Consider the following 24,776-nt stretch of genomic DNA (forward strand, 5'->3'; position numbering starts at 1 on the left):
CACACACATATATATATATATGCAGGTCTATTATTTAGTCTATACATACATACTTATTTATGTATATACATATAGATATATATGCTTATGCTTAGCATGAATTACATATAGCAGCTGGATGTTGTTCTCCTCTTTAAAGTTGCTGTCTGGATCAGTTCTGTGTAACTGCACAGACATCCAGAATACCAGTGATAACATCCCAGTGATAAGATTCCAATATTCACTACAGTTCTCACACAAGGGATTTAAGGTTATTATTTACTTCAGAATAAATGAAGCTAATTATACTCACAGTATATAAAACACAACAGGCAGTTACAGTTGTGACTGTTTGTGAGTCATACTTTTCAACTGGTTGACAAAGCTAGCCACTAAAATAAGCTATAACAATCCTATATCACTACCACTAAACTGGTTTTGAGGCTGCTGAAGCCTCAGATAGCCTCAGATAACAGGCAAGAGCAACCTGAACATCAAATCACCCAGCGCAGTGATGACACTTCACACATTAGTACTGGCCTTATTGTTGAGACATCTAAGCAATTATTTTACTTGCCAAACACCACCAATATCAAATTGCACCAAAAAGGAAAGCTATCTATATCAGCAGATTTTTATACTACAATGAAAATAAACAACAAAATGTGTAACAAAACCATGTCTAAAGCTCCATTTATTAATAATAAATTAAAACACCATCTGCAAGCAACCTTCAGGTTTAACCTGATATAAATAGGCTTTTTATTCTTTTCAGATGCAGTTCTCAGAAAAATCTTCCAAGCCTAACCAACCATAGACTACATTAGCCTGTTTTATTTAAAGTTGTATAAAATGTAATAAATTCTTCAGCATAAAGTTTTTAGCAAATTATTTAGTTAAGTAAGATGCCCCATATGAAAAGCTTCTGGCACATTGCAAAAATGCTGGTTAAAATGTTAACATTCCTATTGTGATAATGACATTTTAAGAAGTATGCAAATATGTCAAGAATAAGAAATTAAAATGTCTCCACTACATAAGTATAGACATATAAACATATTTTAATAAGCATAAATCAATATATTTTAATAATGCTTTGTAATCCCTCAGTACACAAACATAATATTATCTTCATTTGGGGTGAAAGGGAACAGGGATTGTTGAATGCCCCAAAAAGGTTCTGTGAAATTCACTAACACAACAGGTCAGCTTCCTGTCTGTCACCAGAACCTGGGACCAGTTGTGAGTGCTCTGAGAAATACTGCTATAGCTCCATGGCTAAAAGATCTTTAGCAATAATTCTAAGTAATTTTGCCACTCATCAAAGATGACTATATGGAGTAAGCACCCGGAATTCAGTGCTTGGAATTCTTGGCGCCAGGATCTGGGGCTGGATTCTAACACTAAGTGCTTTTGAAGAGTGCATCAAGATTTAATAGGGTAAATTTTCAGACATGGTCAGAGTTTTAGCCACATAAATTCCATTAGGTTCAAAGCTCCATAGTGCTCCATCCTGTCTATATTTATGCCCACATTTTAATCTACATCTTTCTAAGCTCTCTCTGTTGGACTTCTTAACCTCTCATTTTCTTTCCTCCCCTTTTTGGTTTTAAATTACCTCTAAATTCTGTCTATGCCTCTGGCTTTAGAGCTCTAATCTTCCTTCTCCCCCTCTTTACAAATCCTTTCTTGAAGTCTGTGTTTTGAAATAAACTCTCTTTACTTATTCCTTACCTTGCACCTGATCCATTTTTTTTTCTCCAAAACTCTACTAGCACTAAGGGCTGCATATGCATAAACCATTCCTTGCATAATCATCTCCAGAGCTGAAGACAACTCAGACTCTTTGAAAATGTGCCAGAGCATTGAGGGAAAGCGTGAAGTCATTTCTGAATCTGGGTCAGCCATTTTGTGAATAAATAAGTGAGAGGATTACAATGGAATAGGTTTCACCGAGTCTGCGACCTGTCACTCCACTAATACAGGAAAACATGATAGCAAGGTGATTTGCAGAACAGTCCTGTCCAATGGCTCTACTGTGGACAGAGAGGACAACAGGAGATGCCAGGACAAAGAAGAGACAAGAATGATAGGCCAAGCTGCATATTATTCAACTCAGGTTTCTTTGGGGTTTTAAAGTATTAAAACCCACTATTAAGTTATCCAGTCAAAATTAAGATTAGGATTTGTTAATCTCTATTACACAGAGGTAGAGTGAGATACTGACAAACAGGAAATGATTCAAGAAACATAGCTGAAGACAAATTTTTTTGGCCTTTTTATCTTTCATCATGTTACTTGCTTAACATTATAGCTGTGAAATGTACTCCAGTAACCATTTTGAAATTCATTCAACAAACATTTATTGAAAATCTATTGGGTGCCAGGTGATTGGAAGGCACTCGGGATACAGCGAAAAATGAGATATTGCTTGCCATACAGCGAAAAATGAGATATTGCTTGCCCCCAAGGAGCTTCCAGTCTACTAGAGGAGATGGATACATAGACAGCAACTATAATACAATGAAATAAGTGCTGGGCAAGGTATTAATAACAAAGCATTAGAGGAGTCAGAGAAAACACTTAGTAATTGAGCGTGGAGGTTCTGGGAAGCCTTCACAGATAGGGTGACAACTGAGCAGACCTGAAGGAGAAACAGGACTTTAATAGACAGGGAGGTGGTGAGCAACACCCAGGTTGAGGGGACTGAGTGTAGACAAAATAATAAAGTAATGATAGGAAATAAAAGCATGATATGCATGAATGCATGATATGACAGGGAATTCCAGGTAGTTCTACATGAATGGAATTTCATCTAAGTTTGGAGTAGTAGTGAAATATGAAGCCAGAAATGGAATATGAAACCAGAGAGTAAGGAGCCTTATATGTGTGGCTAACAAAGCTAGATGTTTTTTTTGGAAGTAATGAGAAAATACTGAAAAGCAAAAGCAAGGACTTACATGGTCAGATCTGACTGTAAGATCAGTGTGTAAGGAAGAGACTAGAGGCCAATGAGATGAGTTAGGAAGGTCAGTTAAAAGGGCTCACACAGCATTCTGGGTGTGAGATGCTTACAGGTGGTTAAAAGGAAGCAACAATGAAGAAAAACAGACAGATCAGAGAGAGAGAGAGAATGAGGAGGAAAGCTTGACAAGATTTGATGAATGATGAGACAATAAGCAAAATTCTTCCACAAAAAAAACCAAACAATATTGAAACATACATCTAGAACAACCTACAGCCCTGGGTCTGCTATCATCCTCTTAAATCACCATATCTACTGTGCATGAATTCAAGATGAGCTATAGGGTTCGCGTAGTCTGACTTCTCTAATTCACACATCACTAACTTGGAAACTGTAACAATTCAGACTAACTGCCTGTCACTCCTATTGAGTAAGAATATTAACCTATTTTCCTCCTCTTTTCAAGCCTTTAGTCACCCATAAAAGGAATCCAATGTAAGGCCATGACTTCTGCCAATCAAATGCTTGAGGCAGAGTGGGCAGCCTCTTACATGGAGGTGTCTAAGAAACATGCCCACCACCTACGTGCCACAGTGTCTACAATACAACAGTTAGGGAATCATTCCTTTGGGAGACACTTTGGCATCTCTTTGGTTTCTCTTTTACAAGGCAACAGCTCCTGAAAGAGGCAGAGTATTTTAGTGAAATTTGGTTGTTCATATTGTGCTTTGCTGTGAAACAAGGGTCAAAGGTAGAATCAGAGGGATATACAGGTATTTGTCTGGGGAAGAATGTGATGCGGGAAAGAAGACTGAAGATCACTGAAATGATATTAACATCTCACCAACACTGCCCTCTAGACACTTAGGAAACTGAGATCCTTAAGGAAGTCCTTCCACTTCAGGATGCCCAGTTTTCAAACTTGTACTTCTTGTACCTTAAGGAACTTGTGTTTTCTATTTGTAATACGCCATTTAGTAGCTTGTGTACACCTATGGTGTTCATATTTTTTCAAGAGCTTTATATGACTTATAGACCAGTTAAAATCTCAACTCTTACTCATTTGTACATAATATTACTACAAATGTACTTTTTAAAACTATTTTATAGAGATGTTTCATTCACATAAACAGACCTTGTATTTTTTATATTCCAAGTTACGCAGATTTAACTGGACTTGCACTACTCAGTTATGTCACCGGTGACAGAACATCAAGAATCAAACTGACCTTGAAGGTTTCCATATACAGCTCAATAACTTTAAGAGCTTCTAAGGCATACTTGGAATAGAAGTTAGAAAAGCCAACTAAAAAAAAATGAAACAAAATTTTAAAAATTACTTACTTCACTTGTTTGGAGAATGGTGAACTTGGGTAGTTTAGTCTTTGAACTGGCTGTACTGGGTTTTCCATCCAAGAGGGACCCAAAAGACAGATTCCCAAAGCTGTTTTCAAATTCAATGGAAGGTTTCAGTGTCGGAGAGATGTCTGGTGTCTGCTCCTGGCCATCCATGGGTCTTACATAGGCAGTCGGCTTTTGCTGGCCCATGCTTGTTTTGCAGTAAAGCCCTGGTGGGAAGTTCTGAATGGAAAGGCCACTGCTGGGAGCTAGCAAAGATGAGGCAACTAGGGGAGAGCCAGGTGTTTGCACTGTAAATTCAGATTCTTCAGGTGAGTTGGATTGAAAGATTTCTTTGAAAGCCTCTTCTCCACTAGACTTGGTGTTTCTGTCTTCCTTGGCAGATGGGTTTGACTCTTCAACTGCACCAGTTTGGGGCTGCTCAGCCGGATAGACAAAGAAGTCTTCCAATCTGGCTTGAGGCTGGTCCTGTGTGGAAGTCTGTATCTTGTTTGGCTGACTGCTGGCCTGGCTTGCTGGTCCAGTGCTTGTATTTTGACTATCTCGTGACCACTCAGGTTTCGGTTTTCTGTTGCTATGTATTAGAGTGGAATTCAGGATCACGACAGAGGGTGGAGGCATTGGTGCCGAGGAGGAATGGGTATTATCTTGATGTGGTGGGATCATTCGGTTCTTTTGTTCTGGAAAAAAGCTCGATTCATTTTTGTTGATGGGTGTCTGGGGCACAGAATTCTTTGGGATCCCCACTAGATGATTGTGATTAGAATGGCTAGTTAGCAAATCCTTCATTTCATCATAGTTTCCAAGCGTGTTCTGGACCCGGTTGGCAAGGGCATCACCTTTGTTTGTCTAAAATAACAAAAAGATGGGGGTGGGAGGAGAGAGAATGAATAGGTTTTTGTTTCCTAATGTTAATGTTTCAAACAGATGCCTTACGTAGGCTCGCAGAAAGGGTTCTTTAAAATAGCCATGCTGCAATATAATTCCATACTTTTTACAGGCTATTTAAAAAAAATCAATAATGCTATTGAAACAGCTTCTTGGTAGGAGCAGGTATGATTAACAGTTGCTATCCTGCCTGGCCTGTCCTTAAGCTTGTAATGAGCAAGTTGTAAAATTATGTCATTTATAAAATAACTTCTTTTAGGTCAGATGAGCTGAATCGTTGGATTATATATTATAATTAACAACTTTCATTTGCTTATTATTAGAATGATAATAGTATGTACAACTTATATATTTTGGAACAATTAGCCTTTGTACTGCATTAGACCATAAAAAAGATTTAGCCCATTAGATAAAAAATTCAGTTAACTGGCGCTATCCTGACTACACAAATTTGAGAATAGGCATGTGAATAAACAGCATCTGATTGTGCTAACTTATGACTAAAGGGAATCCAATTCCTTTGAATCCAAGAATGGTATAAATTACTGGTGTCTGCCTACATACTCTGGGGCGACTGTTTCTACACATTGATGATTCATACTCGTTTACTTTGAAATGATGCAATTGTTCATCAACAGTGACTCAAACTCTCCTGTGTCTTTGCAATGATTTAGAAAATATTTACGAATTTAAACTGTTGCTTAAGTAAATCAAAACAAAGACATCTTTTCAAAGTGATGCTAGCTGAATGTGTAGGAGTAACTGAGGTAAGCAAATCAATTTATGGACAATCAACAGACCAGCTACATCATCCCCTGAAGGGTATGCTAATCTTTGAAAATGAATGTAATTGTTTTAAAAATAATTAAGTTCCTGTATGCGCAAAGCTTTTATGACTAGCACATGGTGGGTAGCTGTTTATTTGGGAATTAATTTGAACAAAGTTCAGTTGTTCACTCTCAAAAATGAGTTTTATTATTCTATTTATATATCATAAAGGTTATCAAAATGAACTATTCAATTCCGAAGGGCAAAGGACATCTTTATGCTTAGGCTGCACTGTTTAGGCCCAAGATACTGCAAGGAAAGAAGATACGGCAAGGAAAGACTAAGGTTATCCTTAAAGCCATCTGGCTCCTGGGCCATTAAAAAAGTAAGGAGATACCTCATATGGCCATTAGGTCCCAGAAGTCTATGCACAGAAGGCAGTGATCATCTCCAATTTGGCAGTTTTCCATTGAAGATAGATGTTTCATGTTTGATATGTTCCGCATGTCCTCAACTTAGTCAGATTGCCTGGTATATACAGGGAATAAACTTATCCAAGTCTAAAATCGAGTCCAAACCTAAGTTGTATGACTGTACTGTTCACTGTATGTGAAGACTGGAGAATATGTAGGTGGAGGGATGGTGAAGTTCCAGAAATGGATGAAATCACCCAGGGAAAGAAAATGTTGTGAGAAGATCAGGCTCAGGAAGAACCCTGGGATACATCAACCTTTAAGAGACTGGGGAAACAGGAGCCGCCATCAAAGGATACCAAGAAGGAGCAATCACAGACAAAAGCAAACCAGAAACCTTGGCCTCATTATTCCCATGATCTGCATGTATTTATGAAATCTGTAAACCATAGCACGTGTTCAATCACAAGACTCTTGCAAAGAAATGAGAGCAGTTAGAGAAATGTGTATATAGAAGATGAAAAAATGCATGCGAAAGGAGTTGTGGGAGAGGATGAGGATCTTTAGAAGTTGAATAAACATTCCACTTTAAGAGTGCTTATCCTCAAAGACATCTTGTGTTGGTTCATGCAACCTTGGTGCGGAAGTTGCGATTCAGTGATTAACACTGTATAAAATTCTCTGCTGAATAAGTTCTCCCTTTTCAGAAACACATTTGAAAGGTATAGTTGAAAGACAAAGATGGGTAGAAATCACTTTTATTTCATAAAACTCCCTAGGTTTTTCATTTTTAATGGCAAAAGTGTTGCATTTTCAACAGAAGATTCTTGCAAAGGCAACAATCAACTCTTCCTATGTAGCAGTTTCCTTCAACTAAGCTGTGCAATGGTCCATTTGGGCAACAGCCAAACCAAATCAAGTCTCTCTTCAATCCCTAAATGTCACTGTGCAGATGGCCCAAAAAGGATTTTCTGTAGGCTTGAAACCTGTTTTAGGGTTGTTCTAGCCCCACACACAGACTACCTCTTAAGTCAGATGACTGAATGTCTAACACTGAACACTGGCTATGTTTCAGGATCTGACACTCACAGGGGAACAATGCTATTTAATTTCCCATTTCAAATACCTTCATTTTACTGTTATTGAAATGGGGAGCTATAGAATTAGATCATTTTTTCTGTGGCCTATCAGCACCACATGTCATAGCCGTAAGAAGTCATTCCCTTCTCCATGTCTATCATCAACACCCCAGAAATTCATTTCTCATTTGCTGTTAAGCAAGTTTATTGCATGCTATCTATGAGTGTGAGTGTGAGTGAGTGTGTGTGTGGGGCGTGTGTATTGGTCTTGGGGGCTTGAGGCTCAAACTCAGAGCCTGGATGCTGTCCCTGAGCCTTTATGTTGAAGGCTAGCACTCTACCACTTGACTCACAGCTCCACTTCAAGTGTTTTGGTGGTTCATTGGAGATAAAAGTCTCTCAGAGTTTCCTGCTCAAGCTTCAAACCGTGATCCTCAGATCTCAGCCTGCTGAATACCTAAGATTACAGGCATGAGCCACCCATCCTATTCTTATTTCAGTGTCTTGTTCTCAATGAGAAAAAGCATGTGTAGGTTTTAATGTCTTTTCTTTTGTGTTTACTGTTCTCCTGGTCAAGGTTTCTAAGGTATGCCAATACATTTTTAATATCTATGTTTTAAACTATACTTGAAATTAGGAGAGCTTCTAAAACAATGCACATTACTTAAGGTAAGGGGAAATTACAATTTCTCTAAGTCTTAGGAAAATCAATCTCCTATTATGTAGTATATACAACATACCTATAATTTCTACCCTTGAATAAATTTATAGCTTTTCAAAATCAGAGAGCAATGTTAGTCATCTTCATGTCACCAAGACTTTGCACTATGTCTAGTGCACAGTAAGTATTCAATATTGATATAAATTGAACAGAACTGAATTCTACTCCGGTATCTCCCTATGTCACAATAAATGATATATAATGGCTTTGAGTAAAACATACAATAGTAGAAAGGCAAAAGTAATGCTAACTTAGCTTCTTTGAACAATAAACTGAAATTTCTGAGGTTCTTGGTATATAAGGTTAAAAGACAAGGTTCCTAGGGACACACTTATCTTTATCTGATGAAAGAAAGCAAATTTTTAATTCCAGTATTGGAACTTAAACTCAGGACCAGGGAATTGTTCATTAGCCTTCAGGTGATAGCTATTGTTTTACCACTTTACCCATACCGCTACTTCTGGCTTTTTGCTGGCTAATTGAACACAGCAATCTCTTTTGCTGTTTGTGTGTGTGTGTGTGTGTGTGTGTGTGTGTGAGAGAGAGAGAGAGAGAGAGAGAGAGAGAGAGAGAGAGAGAGAGAGAGAGTTATGGGGCTTGAACTCTGGACCTGGGCACTGTCCCTGAGCTCTTCAGCTCAAGGCTAGTACTCTACTACTTGAGCAACAGCACCACTTCTGGTGTCTATTGGAGATAAGAGTCTCATGGACTTTCCTCCGCAGGCTGGCTTTGAACCATGCTCCTCAGATCTCAGCCTCCTGAGTAGCTACCCATGCCTGGCTCACTTTTGCTTTTTTGTCAAAGCTACCTTCAAACCTGGATGCTCAGATCTCAGCTTCCTAAGTAGCTAGGGTTATAGGTGTGAACCACTGGTGCTTCTTCTAACAAGCCTGAAGGCAAATCTAAAATAGGACAAATTATTGTCTAGCATTCAAATACGAAAAATAAATTTTTTTATTGGTTTAATTTTCTTAAGATTTTTAAAGCAATAATATAAATCGTTTTCACCATCCATTTTCCAAAAGGTGCCAAGATGTTCCTAATGTGGAATTTTTTTTCTTTTTTCTTTTGTCAGTCATGGGGCTTGAACTCAGGGCCTGGGTGCTGTGCCTGAGTTCTTCAGCTCAAGGCAAGCACTCTACCCCTTGAACCACAGTGCCACTTCTGGTTTTCTGGTGGTTAATTGGAGATAAGTGTCTCATGGACTTTCTTGCCCAGGCTGGCTTTGAACCACGATCCTCAGATCTCAGTCTCCTGAGCAGCTAGGATTATAAGCATAAGCCACCAGCACCTGGCTCTGGAATATTTTCTTTTGGTGACTAAAAAAAAAACAAAACAAGAGAATGGCATTGAAGTCTAACTCAGTGATAGAATGGCTATATGTCAGATTAGGGGTTTCAGCTGACAGGATCAAGAAGTGTTAGCTTTCTTGTGCACTTATTCATAGGAATTAAGCTGTGATAACCTGTAGAAATGGAGGGCTGTCATCTGTCTTTAGACTAGTTTCCTCAGAGAACAACTGTCTCAGAACTCCTTGGAACCGAAGCTGCATAGCACATAGTTCAAGTTTGAGTTCATTCATGACACTGAGTTTCTGTGTTGCCGAAGGAAGGAAGGTTCATATGCTTTGGTAGGAATTACTGTGGTCATTTTCATGACAGATACTGATGATTTCAAAATGCTCATGAAGCAGGATTGGGAACAGGGGACACAAAGCACAGAGCCTCTAAAAGTCCACCATGTAATAAACACCAAATAACAGTCCAATACAAGTTGCCGGAGTTGTCTTCCCTCCAATTTAGATAGGCAATTGCTATCCAGTCTTTTAAATGTGTCAGAATATCTATATGAGAGCCCCTGGATAGAAAACCCAGTCGAGACTGAAAGCCATTTGTGTATACCAATACCCGTCATTATATACTGTATATGTGTATATCATACCCTTCATTATATACTGTAGCAACTTCTGATTCACACTAAATTTTCTATTTGTCCTCTAGACTTGTAACAATCTTATTAAGGAGCCAGGTATTTTTGGCAGTCTTGATCACATCTTATACATATGGCAAAGATGAAATTTAGTTATTTCCATCAATTATAGGATTTTTTTTTCAATTTGGCAAATTCTTTAATTCCCATTCTAGATAATTGGCTGATTCCTTAAAGGTGACCTCTGTAGCTATTATTTTCTAAGTAATCACAATTTCACTGTCATCAAATAAATGCATTTTCCAAGTATTTTCAGGCATAAATTAAATGTCTGGTTTGTGGATCATGACTAACAGCACTCCTTCATTTAAGCTTTTTTTTTTTGCCTCTCATTACTTCAGGAAATGCAAACTTCCCACAGTTTGCTTCTAATGCTTTCTACAAATCATCAATAATTTCATTACCAGGCTAATGTGCTACTTTTTAATAAAAGAAGAAAAATGACTAAAAGTCTGAGGTTCATTTTTACTTTTTTATTGTGGCTAAAGTAGGTGATTTAATAATTCTTTTTTTCTAACTCTATAGTTAATCTCTCTAAACTGTAAGTTGCCATTTCTCTCCTTGCTTATAATAAGGAAAATAGCCTGAATTTTCAGAGAACTTTCCAGATTTGAAAGCATGGCTTTTCTGGTTGTTTCATTTGATCATTACAACTACCATGGGTCAGAGTATGAATAGCTTTAGCCTTCATTTCTTATTTAGTTGTCTCTACCACACCATAAATGACCTTGGGAAAGCCACTTGGATTTCTCTGCATCTCAGTTTCCTCATTCTTACTGAGCTATGACAAGTTGTAAATTAGTAGTAGCAGTAGTAGTAGTAGTAGTAGTAGCTATGATTCACTTTAGAAAGCAGTAAACTAGGGATCAGAGAAATGAAATTTCTTCCCCATAGTTTCTAAATAGGAAACCTTAGCAAGTTTTTTAAAGTATTGTGAGAAGATAAACAACTTGTTACACATACAGAATAGCACAGAACTGGATACAAAGTCTAAATCAAGGGCTGGGAAGGTGGCTCAGTGGTAGAGCGCTTGCCTTGCATGCATGAGGCCCTGGGTTCGATTCCTCAGCACTACATAATCAAAAAGAAAAAAGCCAGAAGTGGTGCTGTGGCTCAAGTGGTAGAGCGCTAGCCTTGTGCTGAAGAGCTGAGGGACAGCGCCCAGGCCCAGAGTTCAGGCCCCACAACCGGACCCCACAAAAAAACAAAATCTAAATCAATCATGTACAAAACTATGAAGTTTCAAAGAAGCCACCTAACTTCTCTGAGTTAAAATTCTCTAAACAAGGTGAAAGGTGTATTCCACTTTTTTTAAGAAGTAAACATGCACATATATTATGTCTCAGCACACCGAAGGTACATTCATTCCTTTTCCTCACTAATCTAATTAAGCTAAACAGGCCAAAAGACTTTATACTTCTCTAGGCACTTTTGAGGTTATCCTCTCAACTGCATAGCACAGTCTGTAATTTGAAAGATAGAAGCTACCCCAGACAGAAATTCATCCCCATTAATGGAATATGGGGGAGAGCAAGATTCTTTCCATACTGACTTTGGCAAAAGCGAACCAAAGAAGGAATAACAAATCATCCAAGCACACGAGAGATCACTGCCTCATTTTGCCAGTAAGTAGGGCAGTAGGTAGTAGAGTTGGTTGCTCACAGTGGCTTGTTTATGATCTATTGAAGTTATTGGACAAGGAATCACCATGTTTTAGACTGGACTGTGATGTTACTAGAAGCTTCCTGAAGGTCCTGATTTATCAGCAGGAATTTTTATTTTCAATTTGTAAAGTTTTATCATTACAACTCTAAGGAAGACTTACGGTAAGGCCTTTCTAGCAGAAGAATGTGTACCTACTTTACGATTTCTACTGCTATGGACATATCCAGATATGTCAAAGGTATCTACTACAGGCTTGGCCTAGAAAGGCCACTGGAAGTACAAGTCAGTTTTCATGTTATTGTATGATGTGAAAATAGGAATATTCCTCAGTGGTCTTCCAGGGAAAACTGAGCATGGACATAGCATGTGATAGCAACTGATCATCAAAGCAAGAATGAAAGAAAGGGGAATTACCACATCATAAACTATTAGTGTGATTCCTTCCCTTCTTTTTGATTTGGGAACAAAGGCTCTTCCCCATGAACAAGCACAAAGGTAGTAAATGACTGGCCACATTAGGCTAAATATTCCCATTTTTGTCTGTACCTAACATAGACATGAATATGAAGACAGATCACTTTCAGAAGCTGTTAGCCATGTTGATAACAGGGATGTTCTCTGTCTTCTCAAAGTTACACTACTAACATATAAAAATAAATGTGTCTGTTTCATAGTCCTGCCTGGTTAAGAGGTATGAAGATCATTACTTTAAAATTATGAAAAATAAACCAATTATTCTCCACCTCCTAATAGTGTTAAGGACTTTAAGAGTAAGTTCCTTGACTAGAGTTCATTTTTTAATCGATCTAAAGGTAGGATGTAAAACTCATCTGTTTGTTCTGCCTCTACCTAAAAAAATGGACAAGATGTACATTATGTTTTAAGATCCCCACCAAAAACAGAGGCTATTTCTTACTTTATCCCCAATATTTCTTTCATTCCCCCTATTTTGTTGTCACTCTAACATTCCATCCACATCTTCTTCTTTTCAATGGCTTGTGAATCTTAACCATCTCTCCATCTTGTATATCATTAAATCTCCTTTGGGTCCTTGCACTACTCTGAATCAGCTCTCCTTCCTACCTCCATTGACATTGGATCTTTCCCATAAATCTCTAAATATGCTCATGTTTCTCTCACTTAAAAACAAAGGAGGAGGCTACAATGCTTGATAAGAAATGTACTCGTTATCTTGCTCATGTAATTGTAACCCCTCTGTATGGTATACTCAAAATAAAAAAAAAACCCAAAGCCAAAACTCCCCTGTATATAATTTCTCACCTTACTTTCTAACTTATCTTATTTCCTTCCTCCAAACCAAACCTCTCTGCAATATCAAGTTGACACTGAGTACTATTCTTTGGTTTTTCCATTCCATTCTTCTAACCATAGCACTTGACTTTCCACAATGATGACCATGATCAACAAATAAAATGCCTCAGCCTGGGGTCACTGATTTCCTCATAGCTTCCAAATCCACCACCCATCATATAGTCTTTCCCTTTTCTGACCTCTCTAAATCATACAACTAGCAAATCTTTGTTACCTAAAATCCCTGGCTGACTGGGTAGGTTTCTATTAAACTTTTCTTAACTTCTCTGCCTACAAATCCAAGCATCCCTTTTTTGGTCTTCTTTCTCAGTTGTTCTTTTCATCACCTCCTTTATCTTAGATATCAATCTCCAGAATCGTTTTTCCTTCTTGCTTTGTTGTCTGACTTTGTGGTATTTAGCTCATATCTTCATAGGTAGTTGCTACATAATCAAAACAGAAAAATGCCTCTTTTGACTACTCCCATGAGTGATCATATATCTAAGGTTTACTTAATGTCTTTTCCAGTGACTACTGGCTATTCAAGTTCAACATGCTCAAAGCTGGGTTAATATTAATTACTTAACTACTTATGATTAATCAAGCAAGCTAAATATACACATCCAAAAGCAGTATATAAATTAGATCACTTGAGCTTGGAAAAAATATCTTTTTAGAAATTATACTAGTAGTAGTGACAGTTTGAAAACTGGCAGCTTAGTTAAGAGACATAAGTCTCTTTTCAGGGTAACAAAACTTGGAAGGTACTCACATGTCTCAGTCAAGACTAGTTATTCTGAACAAGGTAGCAAAAATCTGGCCTCAGTAGTCATCAATTCAAACAACTGGCTCTCTACCCCAAAGCCATCTGAAGACCAACTCTGTCCTCATTAAGAACTTTTCCTGAATTTGCTCTCTCTCATTAAATAATGACTTATTAATCTCAATTCACAAAAATTTTCTCCATTGTTTTATTTCTTATATGCATGCTTTCATTGAAGAAAGTATATTACTACTAGATTTCTATTATACAACCAGAGAACCGGGTGCTAGTGACTCATGCCTGGAATCCTAACTACTTTAGGAGGCTGAGATTTGAGGATCATGGTTGGAAGCTAGCTCAAGCAACAAAGTTCATAAAATTCTTTTCTCCAATTATTCACCAAAAAACCAGAAGTGGATGATGTGGCTCAAGTGGTAGAATGCTAGCCTTGAGTAAAATGCTCAGAGACAGTGTTCAGGTCCTGAGTTTAAGCCTAGCACTGACACAAAAAGAACAACCAGGCTAAACCAAACCAAAAACAAAAAAAAGCAGAACTTCCTTTATAATGTCTTCACAATCATGCCTTAACTTCACCCCAATAGATAGATAGATAGATAGATAGACAGACAGACAGACAGACAGACAGACAGACAGACAGACAGACAGACAGACAGACAGACAGATAGATAGATAGATAGATAGATAGATAGATAGATAGATAGATAGATAGATAGATACAGTTTCTCAGTTGGTATTGGAGCTACACAATAGATAGCCAGGATAAGACTAGAAAATCAACCTAGTTATATTTCATCCTCTGGTCAAGCCAAGCTTCTAACCCATGATTGGAAGTCGCCAGTAAAAATGATTAGCTTTCTCCTGTATCTTAAGACACTGATTCTCAAATAGCACTCAAAACATTGAACAATTGCTAACAACGTAATACGGAAAAGGAAATCTTTGGTCACGCAATGGTTGTAACACACTGGGAAGAGAAATATGCATACGCATTGACAGTCTGATGAAGTCTTCAGGGCTGACAAACCACAGCACTGAAAGCATAGAGGGGACATTCCTTGCTGGAGCAAGGGTAGGGTAGTAAAGGCTCCCTGAAGACAGAAGTGTCACATGCTTCCTTTGATCTTACTGAGCTTCTCCAAGAAAATGGATTTTATCACTGAAGACTTTCTCAGAAACCTGCAATTGTCTCAAGTTTGACATATGTATATTTTTCATTTGATTCTCCTAGAAATGATTTAGGTGCTTTAAAAATAAATTAAATGTTGATTCATGAGTTCAAAACGATAACAAGCAAGCCTTTTGAGAAATATAAATTACATACATATTCAGCTACCTTGTACGGCTCCCCAAAAAGATCAAAGCCTGAAGAAAAGAGACCATCTTCTTGCTGAACTTCTTGATTCCTCCGTTCCCATTCCCTTTTCTTAAGTGCACTACGATCTTGTTCATAGTGACTGACATGTAAAGGAAGAGACAAAAAGAGAAACAAAGATTCATTAGTCATGTAAGTCATTTAGATCTCTCATATTGTTAACTAAGAAGAAAAATGCAAGTCAGTACTACTCAAGTTCATATTTCATAGAGGACAGAGAATGCTTTTTACTCCTACTGAATTCAAGATCCTGACTAGTTCTTTACAATAAAGAAACAATGAAAATGTTTTTCTTGTAAGTGTTAAAATTGTCTTTAAGGAGCTGTTTATAGGGGCTTCAGCTCAACATGTCCCTTGTTGAGTGCAATGCATCTTGACCATTTGATTACTTGATCTTCATCTTGACCACTCCCTTCATCATTGTCCCCCATCTCTCCCAAACTCATCCATCAGCTCAATTTATCTATTTCCATTTGTATACATGCACATTGAATATTATGACAGCATTTTCCCACCTTTCCTCTCTCCATTTTTCTACCCTCCTTCCCTTCACCTCACCCTCTCCTGGTAACACATATTTCAGCTTCCTGGAATTCAATTTCTTGAAATGTAAGTTAATTGTTTGAAGGAGGTATGCCATTGCCACCATCCTTGTGTATACAATATTTACCCAATGCTTCTGTATATATGCACATGAGTCTATGTATGTTTCATATATATTCATAATTGAGATACTTCCACTTATGAGAGATAACATTGGCCCTTTGTCTCTCTGACCTGACTTACTTTATTTAATGTAATTTAGAAAACAAAAATTTTAAAGTAAAAATTGTACTCATTAACAGGCAAGTATGATGTAATTCTCTTCCCTTGCCATTTTCTGATTATTACAAGCAAATACACATTCCTCAAAAGTCAGTCTGCCATGCAGAGAAAGACTGAATTAAAGGTATATTGTGTGCCAACTACCTATGGCTCAGAATCTACAAATGTCCCAAAGTTCCAAGGGAGAGGAATTATTAAAGCATTGAAGCACATGGAATTCTGTGCTAAGCCTCTCCTCTCTCAATAAATTAAGTCATAGGAGATTTTAATGACCTTTAACTCTTTTGTGAAATGGCACACATAGAGAGACACTGTTTAGTGTCCACCCCATTTTTGTTTAGTTGTTATTTCAGTTTTTCGATACTTTGCCTTAGAAATGACTTTAAAAAAACTTGTGGGGAAACACTTCATAGAGGAAAGTCCCTGGCTGAAATGCTTTCCTAGTAATGAAAGAAAGGATGAATCAGAAGCCTTGAACGATGTCAATGCCCAAATGTTACATAAAAATCAACTCTGTGATGTTCATTGAGTTTCAGGCTTTCTCCTTGGAGGATTAAAACCTTCCAAGATGGAACACTTCTTTATTAAGAAAAAATATTTTAATCACATAAAACTATACATTAAAACACGATTTTGAAGCATTTTCCCACGTTTTATTAGCATCAATTAGTTGTACATATCTAGGCACATAATGCACCTCAATTGGCTCAGCTTCCCCATCGGTCACCCTCATTCTCCTTAATAGCTTCTAAAAGTCATCCCAAGTTTCACTGTTCCATTTTATTCATGTACATAAAGTATTTTGACCATATTCTTCCTTCACCGTTTCTTTGCTCTTTCTCTATCACTAGTAGGTCCACACACCCCTTACAGGATCTATTTCATATTCCTGTCTTTCATTGTTTTTCAGTTCATCCTAATTGTTCAAAGAGTTTTAGTAGAGTATTTCATACATGCATGTGTAGCTTTTTAATCCAACTGATCACCTTGCTTCCTCTCACTTTCCCCATCCCTTCTACTCCTAATATTCAACAGCTTTCATTTAATCTATAGATCTTAGAGTACAGGTTGAGCATCACTAATTTGAAAATCTGAAACTCAAAATAACCTTAAACTTTTTCACATGATGCCACAAGTTGAAAAATTCAATTTCCCATCTGACATCCTATGACCAGATCACAGTCAAAATGAAGACACACATATAGCTATTATATAAAATTGCTTTCAAGTGCTAAGGATTATATGCAACAGAAATAGATTTCCTGCTTAGAATTGCGCTCATCCCCCAAAATGGTTCACTCTGTAATTGTAACTATTCTGAAATAAAAAAAACAATGTGACGTCAAAACTACTTCTGCTTCCAAACATTTCAAATAAGAGATATTCAACTAGTACTGTATTTCACTGAGGATTTTGGGGGCTACACTCTTGATGTTAGCCTTATCTAAAGTTAGTATGTGCATGTGTATATGTATGTGTATGTGCTGAGAAAAAATTTTTAATTTTATTTTTATCTTTAAGGAATTCTGCAAAGGAGTTGCCATTCAACAAGAGAAAATTTAAATTCTATATGAATATAATATGCTTAGCAGTCGTCAATTCAGTTTTCCTTCTTTTTGCTATTATTACCACATTGATACTTGATTCAATAATTAATATGCAAATAACAATAGCAGCTAAAGGAGTTACAGGAAGTAGATATAAAAGTAAAGTTGGTAGAATTTGTATATATCAGAAACTATCATTGATAGACTAATTTGCTCCTGAGTATCATGGCTTTACAAGACTATAAACTATCTACACATATGTAAGACATTGATATATGAGGAATATGTGCTGTCACAACACTTAACCATCTTCTCTCCTCAAGGGAAATCCTTGAACTATCAAATTTAAAATTACTTTGAGAGTCAGATCTTTTAAACAAAACCACACATTCCACCATTTCAAAATAGCCACCACATTTATAGGGTGCTTCAGTGAACATTATACTTTCAGAATACAAAGAATGCCAGGCCTGTAAGGGTTCACACTCAAGTATATGTTCAGAAAATGATATTTCTCTATGAGGAAAGTAGAGAAATCCTCAGACTCCTCTTCAAAGCCCCAGCACTATATTATGATTCTGCCTGGTCAAAAAAGATGTCATTCAAAATAATGGAATCTAGTCTATTATATGGTATCTAAGAAGCTCCCCACTGGTATTATATTTAGTGGTATCACATTTCATTTTGATGCTCAGGTTGACATCAGAGTTCCACAAAGAGGTCATGTGCCTTCTGGTTTTCTACTAGGGGCTGATGTAGAAACAAGCAGGTATAGTAATGTCTTCAGTCCATTAACCATGCAGCATGAATTTGTACCTCAATATCACCTATCAGCCACAGGTAATCCAAGCCTATCCATTTGTCTCCATGTTAGAAAGACAGAGTTATCAGAGGGGTGGGGACAGAGTAACAAGTTCGTACAGTATTAGGAAGGAGAATGTGTTACAAAGGAGAAGCACATGTAATTTCTTTGGCTTCCTTAGGAGATGATTTTCAACAGGTAGACAAGAACCCTGGTCTGCTGCTTCCAAGTACAGTGAACACGTGTCAGTTTTCTAGCTCTCTAGTCATTTCATGCACCTGACAGCTCATAATGACAGGCCTATAGATCACATTTAATTTGCCCATGAAGAGAACTCAACTGCTTTGGTCGCTTGTCTTTGCAAAGTACCTTCCTTCTCCTCTGTCAGAAAGATATAATTAAAACCCTGAAGGAAAAAATAAAGAAGAAGAAGAAAAGCAAGCATGCTTTGACTTGTATGACAACCCTTCAAGCAGCCAGCAGGAAGGGCATTTCAGAGCTTTCGACCTAGCTTTGATTTGTCCAGAGGCTCTTGGCTACATTTTGCATCAGTTCATTACCTAGGAAATTCCAGACAGAAATTTAAATAGCAGATTGAATGTGCACACGGATGCTATCTGTTGCAAGCAAAAGTGCCTGCTACATTTTTTTAACACATCTAACAAAGAACAGTTAATTCTCATATCTCTGGTGAGAATGGCTTTACTCTTCATAGAGTTCCACTGCTCTTGGAAGGTAATCACATAGTTCCAACTTTTTCCTTTCTTGTTCAGCATGGCATTGTAACAAAAGCTTCACACAGTGAGGTTTAATGAGGAATGAACTACATGGTGATGAGGCTTTCAATGTGCAACATCACTGCTTTCTGACTGAAACCAACATTACTAATTTGAAGCCCCAGCTAATTGAAACTACAGTTATGTATTTAGCCTCTTGTTATACCTACTGCCATTTATAATTATGAGGACCTCTTTGTATACTCAATTAAAGTTCTTATTATTCAGGCAGTTTCTGTTTGAACCCATGAGTCCTGCAGAGGCTACAGGAAAGTGTATTCTGTCCCCTGATGATTTAATGGATTTTGTACCTTCCTGAGCTTGTTTTTATAAGGAAACAATGGCACATGGCCCACAAGCAAATGCCCAAGCCAGGACCTGGATTAATCGTTATATTTTTGGTCTGAAGAATTGGAGTTTTACTCAAAATGATGAGGACACAATGGTCCTATTGGCATGAAATTCCATCTTTTCATTGAAAAGTTCAGCCCCAAAGAGAAACTCAAGGACTCATTACTATCAGCAAGTTAGGATGATTTTTCAAATTGCTTTTTCTCCTGCATGTAATGACAATCGTCACACCATGCTAATATAAAAACTGTTGCTCTTTCAAAACCAGTCACTGGTGAATTACCCAAAGGTTCTAGGGTTTTTGTGCCTACATCTTTTTTTTTTTTTTTGCCATTCGCTATACTCACTGTTCGGAAAAGACAGTAACTATTCTGTGAAGTACCTTGTTCAACCAAGTTGTGATGACAGGAAGCTTCTCTATCAAAAGATATTATGCTGGCTGTGATCTCATTCCCCTGTGTGAATCTTTGTCCTCCAATTACAGAGAAAATGCCCTCACTCACATAGGAGGAAACTAACACAATCCTAAAATGAGTGGAGCTGTCCCAAGCCCTCATCCAGCCTGTGACAAAGGAAGATTTGAACGTGTGTTGCTGTTGTTTTTTCCTATCTTCAGAGTGGAATTATTTCTTTGTAGTCTCTTCTTATAGTCCCCTATTAGAGTCCTCAATCCTGATCTTGTATATAGGGAACTCTTGTGTTTGCACATTAGAAGCCCCAGGTACATTTGTAGGGCAATCAAATTCAGGGCCCAGGTAGATTCACTGAGGTCTAGAAAGTTCAATTATGCCATTTTCATTAGCTCACAGTGGTAGCTCACTTGGCTGACAATGCAGGCTTGTCTTTCAGAACAGAATCTGTGAAAGCAAGGAGACACTTCAGCAATCATCTAGCTGTGGGGTCCTCATTTTATAGATGAGCAAATTGAACTAGAAAACGTAATGGGCCTCACAGCAATTCTTTGGCAGAAGGAAGAGGCTAAAGCCCAGCTTTTCCTCTGCCAAAACTACCTCTCCACCCAATATCTAAGACTTGACTCCCTGGTCTCTTGTATTTTCATCATCCTCCAGAATATGAGTCTCACTGGTACCCATTGGTCAAGTTTTCTTAGCGTTACATTTTAATAGAAATTGCCAGTAGGAAAAAATTTTAGGGATTTAATTCGGATTCAAGTATAGAAATAAAACACATTCGTTTCCTTACGTCAAAATGTATAGGTCCTAAAGGGATTATAAAATTAACTTATCTGTGGGACAGATACTGGGTTAGGGAGGAAAAAACCAGTTTAAGTCCATTTGGATTAATATTTCATGAAGCTTACTAATCATTGTTTATATTATTTGGTTATTTTACAAAGCTACTTGGGGAAACATGACAAAAACAAAACACTGATGTTTTAAAGTGATGAGTTTCTTGAAAAATACTGCTAACTAATATAGAATATTACTGTGTTATGGTCCAACTGGAATAAACAACTCCATTCTGGCTACTATCTTTGTAAAAGCAGAACATACGTATTTAATTCAACCAAGAGACAAACAAGTGGTAACTCACTCTTTGTGGTTCTCCTGAATGAATTTCTGCCCTGTATAAAATTTGTGGAATTTTTTTTATACTTAATGTTTCAGAGTCCCAAATAGTACCTCCTAAAATAACAAGTCTGAATTTGTGTTTGAAACTTTCATTGAATCTTTATATATCTAATGTTGAAACAACAAAAAAATCTGAACTGGAAACTTGTGGCTCCTGCTTAAAATTCTAGCTACTCAGGAGGATATGGGTTCCAGGATAAATTAGGAAACAAAATAACCAAGAGACCCAGTGTAACCATTAGATAGGCACAGTTGTGTGCTCCTTGGGAGGCTCCAGCTATTGTGGGAAGTATAAAAATAGGAGAATTGTGATTCAGGATGGCCTGGGCAATAAAGCAAGATATAAATAACAAGAGCAAAAAGGTCTAGAGGCATGAATCAAGTGGTAAAGCATCTATCTAGCAAGTGTGATGCCCTAAAGTTAAACACCATTATACACACATTACACACACACACACACACACAGAGAGAGAGAGAGAGAGAGAGAGAGAGAGAGAGAGAGAGAGAGAGAGAGATTACAGTAAATATCTTCAAAATCAAATCCAACTTTATATTATTTTGTCTAATACATGTGAAATGTTAACTCTAAAACGATAGAAAAAGTTAAAGCAGGCCATCTTATTTTACAAGTATGGGGGAAATGCATGAGACTCTTGGATCTGAAGATGTCAAACATAGAATAATATACAATCAGGCCTGCATTCATGGTTCATTGGTATTGCCAGCCTTGCGTATCAAATTTGAAACCCTAGGGGTTAGGAAGGTGGCTCAGTGGTAGAGTGCTTGCCTTGCATGCATGAGGCCCTGGGTCCAATTCCTCAGCACCACATAAACAGAAAAAGCCAGAAGTGGTGCTGTGACTCAAGTGGTAGAGCGCTAGCCTTGAGCTAAAGAGCTCAGGAACAGCACCCAGGCCTAGAGTTCAAGCCCCACAACAGACCAAAAAACATTTTTTTTTGAAGCCCTGAGTTCAAACCCCAGTGCTACCATCACCAAAAAATCTGGCCATTGTAGTTTCAGCAGGCCAAGTGCTGATTCCCCTAGTTCCCTTAAACATGTATTTTGTAAAATGATGTTTGTACCAATACTTTCATAAATTCTTATTTAAAAAAAGCTTAAGATTACAGTATGGGGGCAACTTCTGAAAATGATACCAAAGGTTCAACTCATCCAGAAAACTTTAGTCTTTATTCTCAGTTCTGTCTCACCTTCTCCACTTCACTAGTTTTCTGTTATATGAGAACAGTTTTACTGAGATACAATTCATATCCCATACAATTTCACCCATCCTATGTGTACAATTCAATGTATGATTACATTGTATACTCACTATGCATCTATCATCATTACAGTATTTTCACCCATCTAGAAAGAAGCCTTGTACCTCTCAGGGATCACTCTGACTTCACATCTTCCCTGCCATCTAGCGAAGCCTAGGCACACACCAATCTACTGCCACTGAACAAATGTAACCATTTGGGATTCTTCATATATGTGTAATGATACAACATGTGACTTCCTGAACTGAGCCTCATGTTTTCAAAGCCTATCTATGTTGCTCCAATCATTTCTTCTTAGGGCTGAATAATATTCCCCTGAATAGATATGTCTGGTCCACACTCATGAACACAGATCAATATTTGTCTTCCTAACGATTTACCTCGGACTGTTTATCTTTCGCTCCTTATGATCAAAGGTTCCTTCTAACTTTTATTTGTATTATCCTTTTTCTTTTAGTTTCTTTTTATTATTATCTTTGAGTAGTTGTGCAAAGAAGTTGCCATTTAGCAGAAGAGATTATGAATACAATGTATCTTGATCAATGTCACTCCTTTCCACAAAGCATACCCATCCCTTGTCTATGTACTCCTTCCTTCACTTAATTTGTAGGTTACACACTGGATTCTTGACTGCATTCTCCCCCTCTTCTCCTCTTCATTCACATACCCCTTAATCCCACCTCACCCTTTCCAAGGACCTACTTTCTGGCGCTTTATTTCGCTGAACTTTGATTTTGCCTTTATAAGGAATTACACCGCATGACTGTTTTGGCCAACCTCCCAAACTCCCAAACTTGTAGAGATTATATAGCTCTATAAATGTAATTATACAAATACCAATTAGTCAAGCTGAAAAGATGGTTTCATACATCTAGGAATGGTGAAAAACGTAGGGAAACAACATAACAATGTCATACCAAGGGAAGAAGTTTATTTTGTTTTTTTCTAGTATATAAGCTTTAAATAATTCTATCAAGTGTCCAGAAATGATATTGTTCAGGTTCAGAAGATGTGGGATGGACTCTCTTTCACGTTCAGTCTGTCTGATCAGTAATCACTCATTTTATGTTCATAAGCTTTGGTTTTATCATGCATAAAATAAGAAGAATATTTACATTTCCTCTTTGGTTAGTATAAATGTTAAATATGACAATGCATGAGAAAAGGCTTTTATAAACTACCAATGGCTGTTCAGTGTTCATGGATAGGGTCACTGGGACTTTCCTACTTTAAAAATCAACACTTTTTATCACATATTCACTTGGTGAAACCTGGGAAGTTGCTAAATCTGAGATAACTATCACTGTTTATACATGCAAAACTGAGGCAGCCTACAGTGGCACAGGAATCCGAGATCCGATCCATGTGACCTCACTATATGGCTAGCCCCTGGCAAAGAATGAAGGACTCTCTATAAAAATAACTAAAGCATGAAAAGTAATGAATCCAGAGGTAGAGCACCTGCCCAACAAGAACAATGCTTTCAATTCAAACCCCAGTATTTCCAATAAGTAAATAAATAGAAATAGTAAATAATAATTTAAACTGAGCTTGGTATGATGGTTCACACCAATAACTCGAGCACTGAGGAAGTAGAGAGAGGAGTCTGTGATTTCAAGGCTATCATAGGCTACAGAGTGAGTTTCAGGTCAATGTGGATTATATAGTGAGATATTGCCTCCAAAAACCAAAACCAAGTTACATAAAGAAAATGAAGGTTCATAAAAATACAGACTCTGCAGTGAAATACCGTCTTGAAGAGAAAGGCACCTAGTTGACCAGTAGACAAAATTAATTTCCAAATAAATATTCACCTGAATTTCAAAACAATACCATTTTTTTTTACTTAAAATACTTCTAAATTATGTTAGAAAGCCCCAAAGTAATTCACAGGAATCCCATATATACAAAAACTTCAGTCTTTGCATATGAGGCAATTATTCATAGATACATTTCTTTATTTGACTGATTTGGGAGTGCCTCAATTTGCTAGAATTAACCTGAAGCAATGATTCTTTTACAGGGAGGTAAATCAAAGACCGGGCATGTTTAGGGAACAGATGTATTCTATTATGCAAAAATCTACATTGCTAATAGATATGGGGAGAAGCACCAGTAAGGTGAAACAGAATAGATTTGTCACACACAGCAATGTCAAGGATAATATTAATCAAATCCAGAGGCCACCCTTTGAGTCAGAAGAAGATTCTAGTCTTCCTCACAGAAAGTAAGAGCACTTATACACAGGCACATCTATACTTTGTTTACACAACAAGCATGGTACAATTGATTGAAGGGCATTCTGAACAC

The 24,776-nt window shown here is 37.4% G+C and overlaps 1 protein-coding gene across 1 annotated transcript in view; it reads right to left on the bottom strand.

Moving 5' to 3' along the window:
• Aff2 (AF4/FMR2 family member 2) overlaps positions 1-15,714 on the bottom strand; it is a 321,215-nt gene extending 305,501 nt beyond the window's left edge. Inside the window, exons 1-3 of the mRNA XM_042680414.1 lie at positions 15,683-15,714; positions 15,255-15,375; positions 4,289-5,152 (exon numbers count right to left, since the gene is read on the bottom strand). Of these exons, the coding sequence (XP_042536348.1) occupies positions 4,289-5,152; positions 15,255-15,375; positions 15,683-15,714 (1,017 nt within the window). The remainder of the gene's footprint in view (positions 1-4,288; positions 5,153-15,254; positions 15,376-15,682) is intronic.
• Positions 15,715-24,776: the final 9,062 nt, after the last annotated feature.

Source organism: Dipodomys spectabilis, unplaced genomic scaffold (genome assembly GCF_019054845.1).
Source record: "Dipodomys spectabilis isolate Male_0828 unplaced genomic scaffold, ASM1905484v1 ptg000060l, whole genome shotgun sequence".
Taxonomy (NCBI): Eukaryota; Metazoa; Chordata; class Mammalia; order Rodentia; family Heteromyidae; genus Dipodomys; species Dipodomys spectabilis.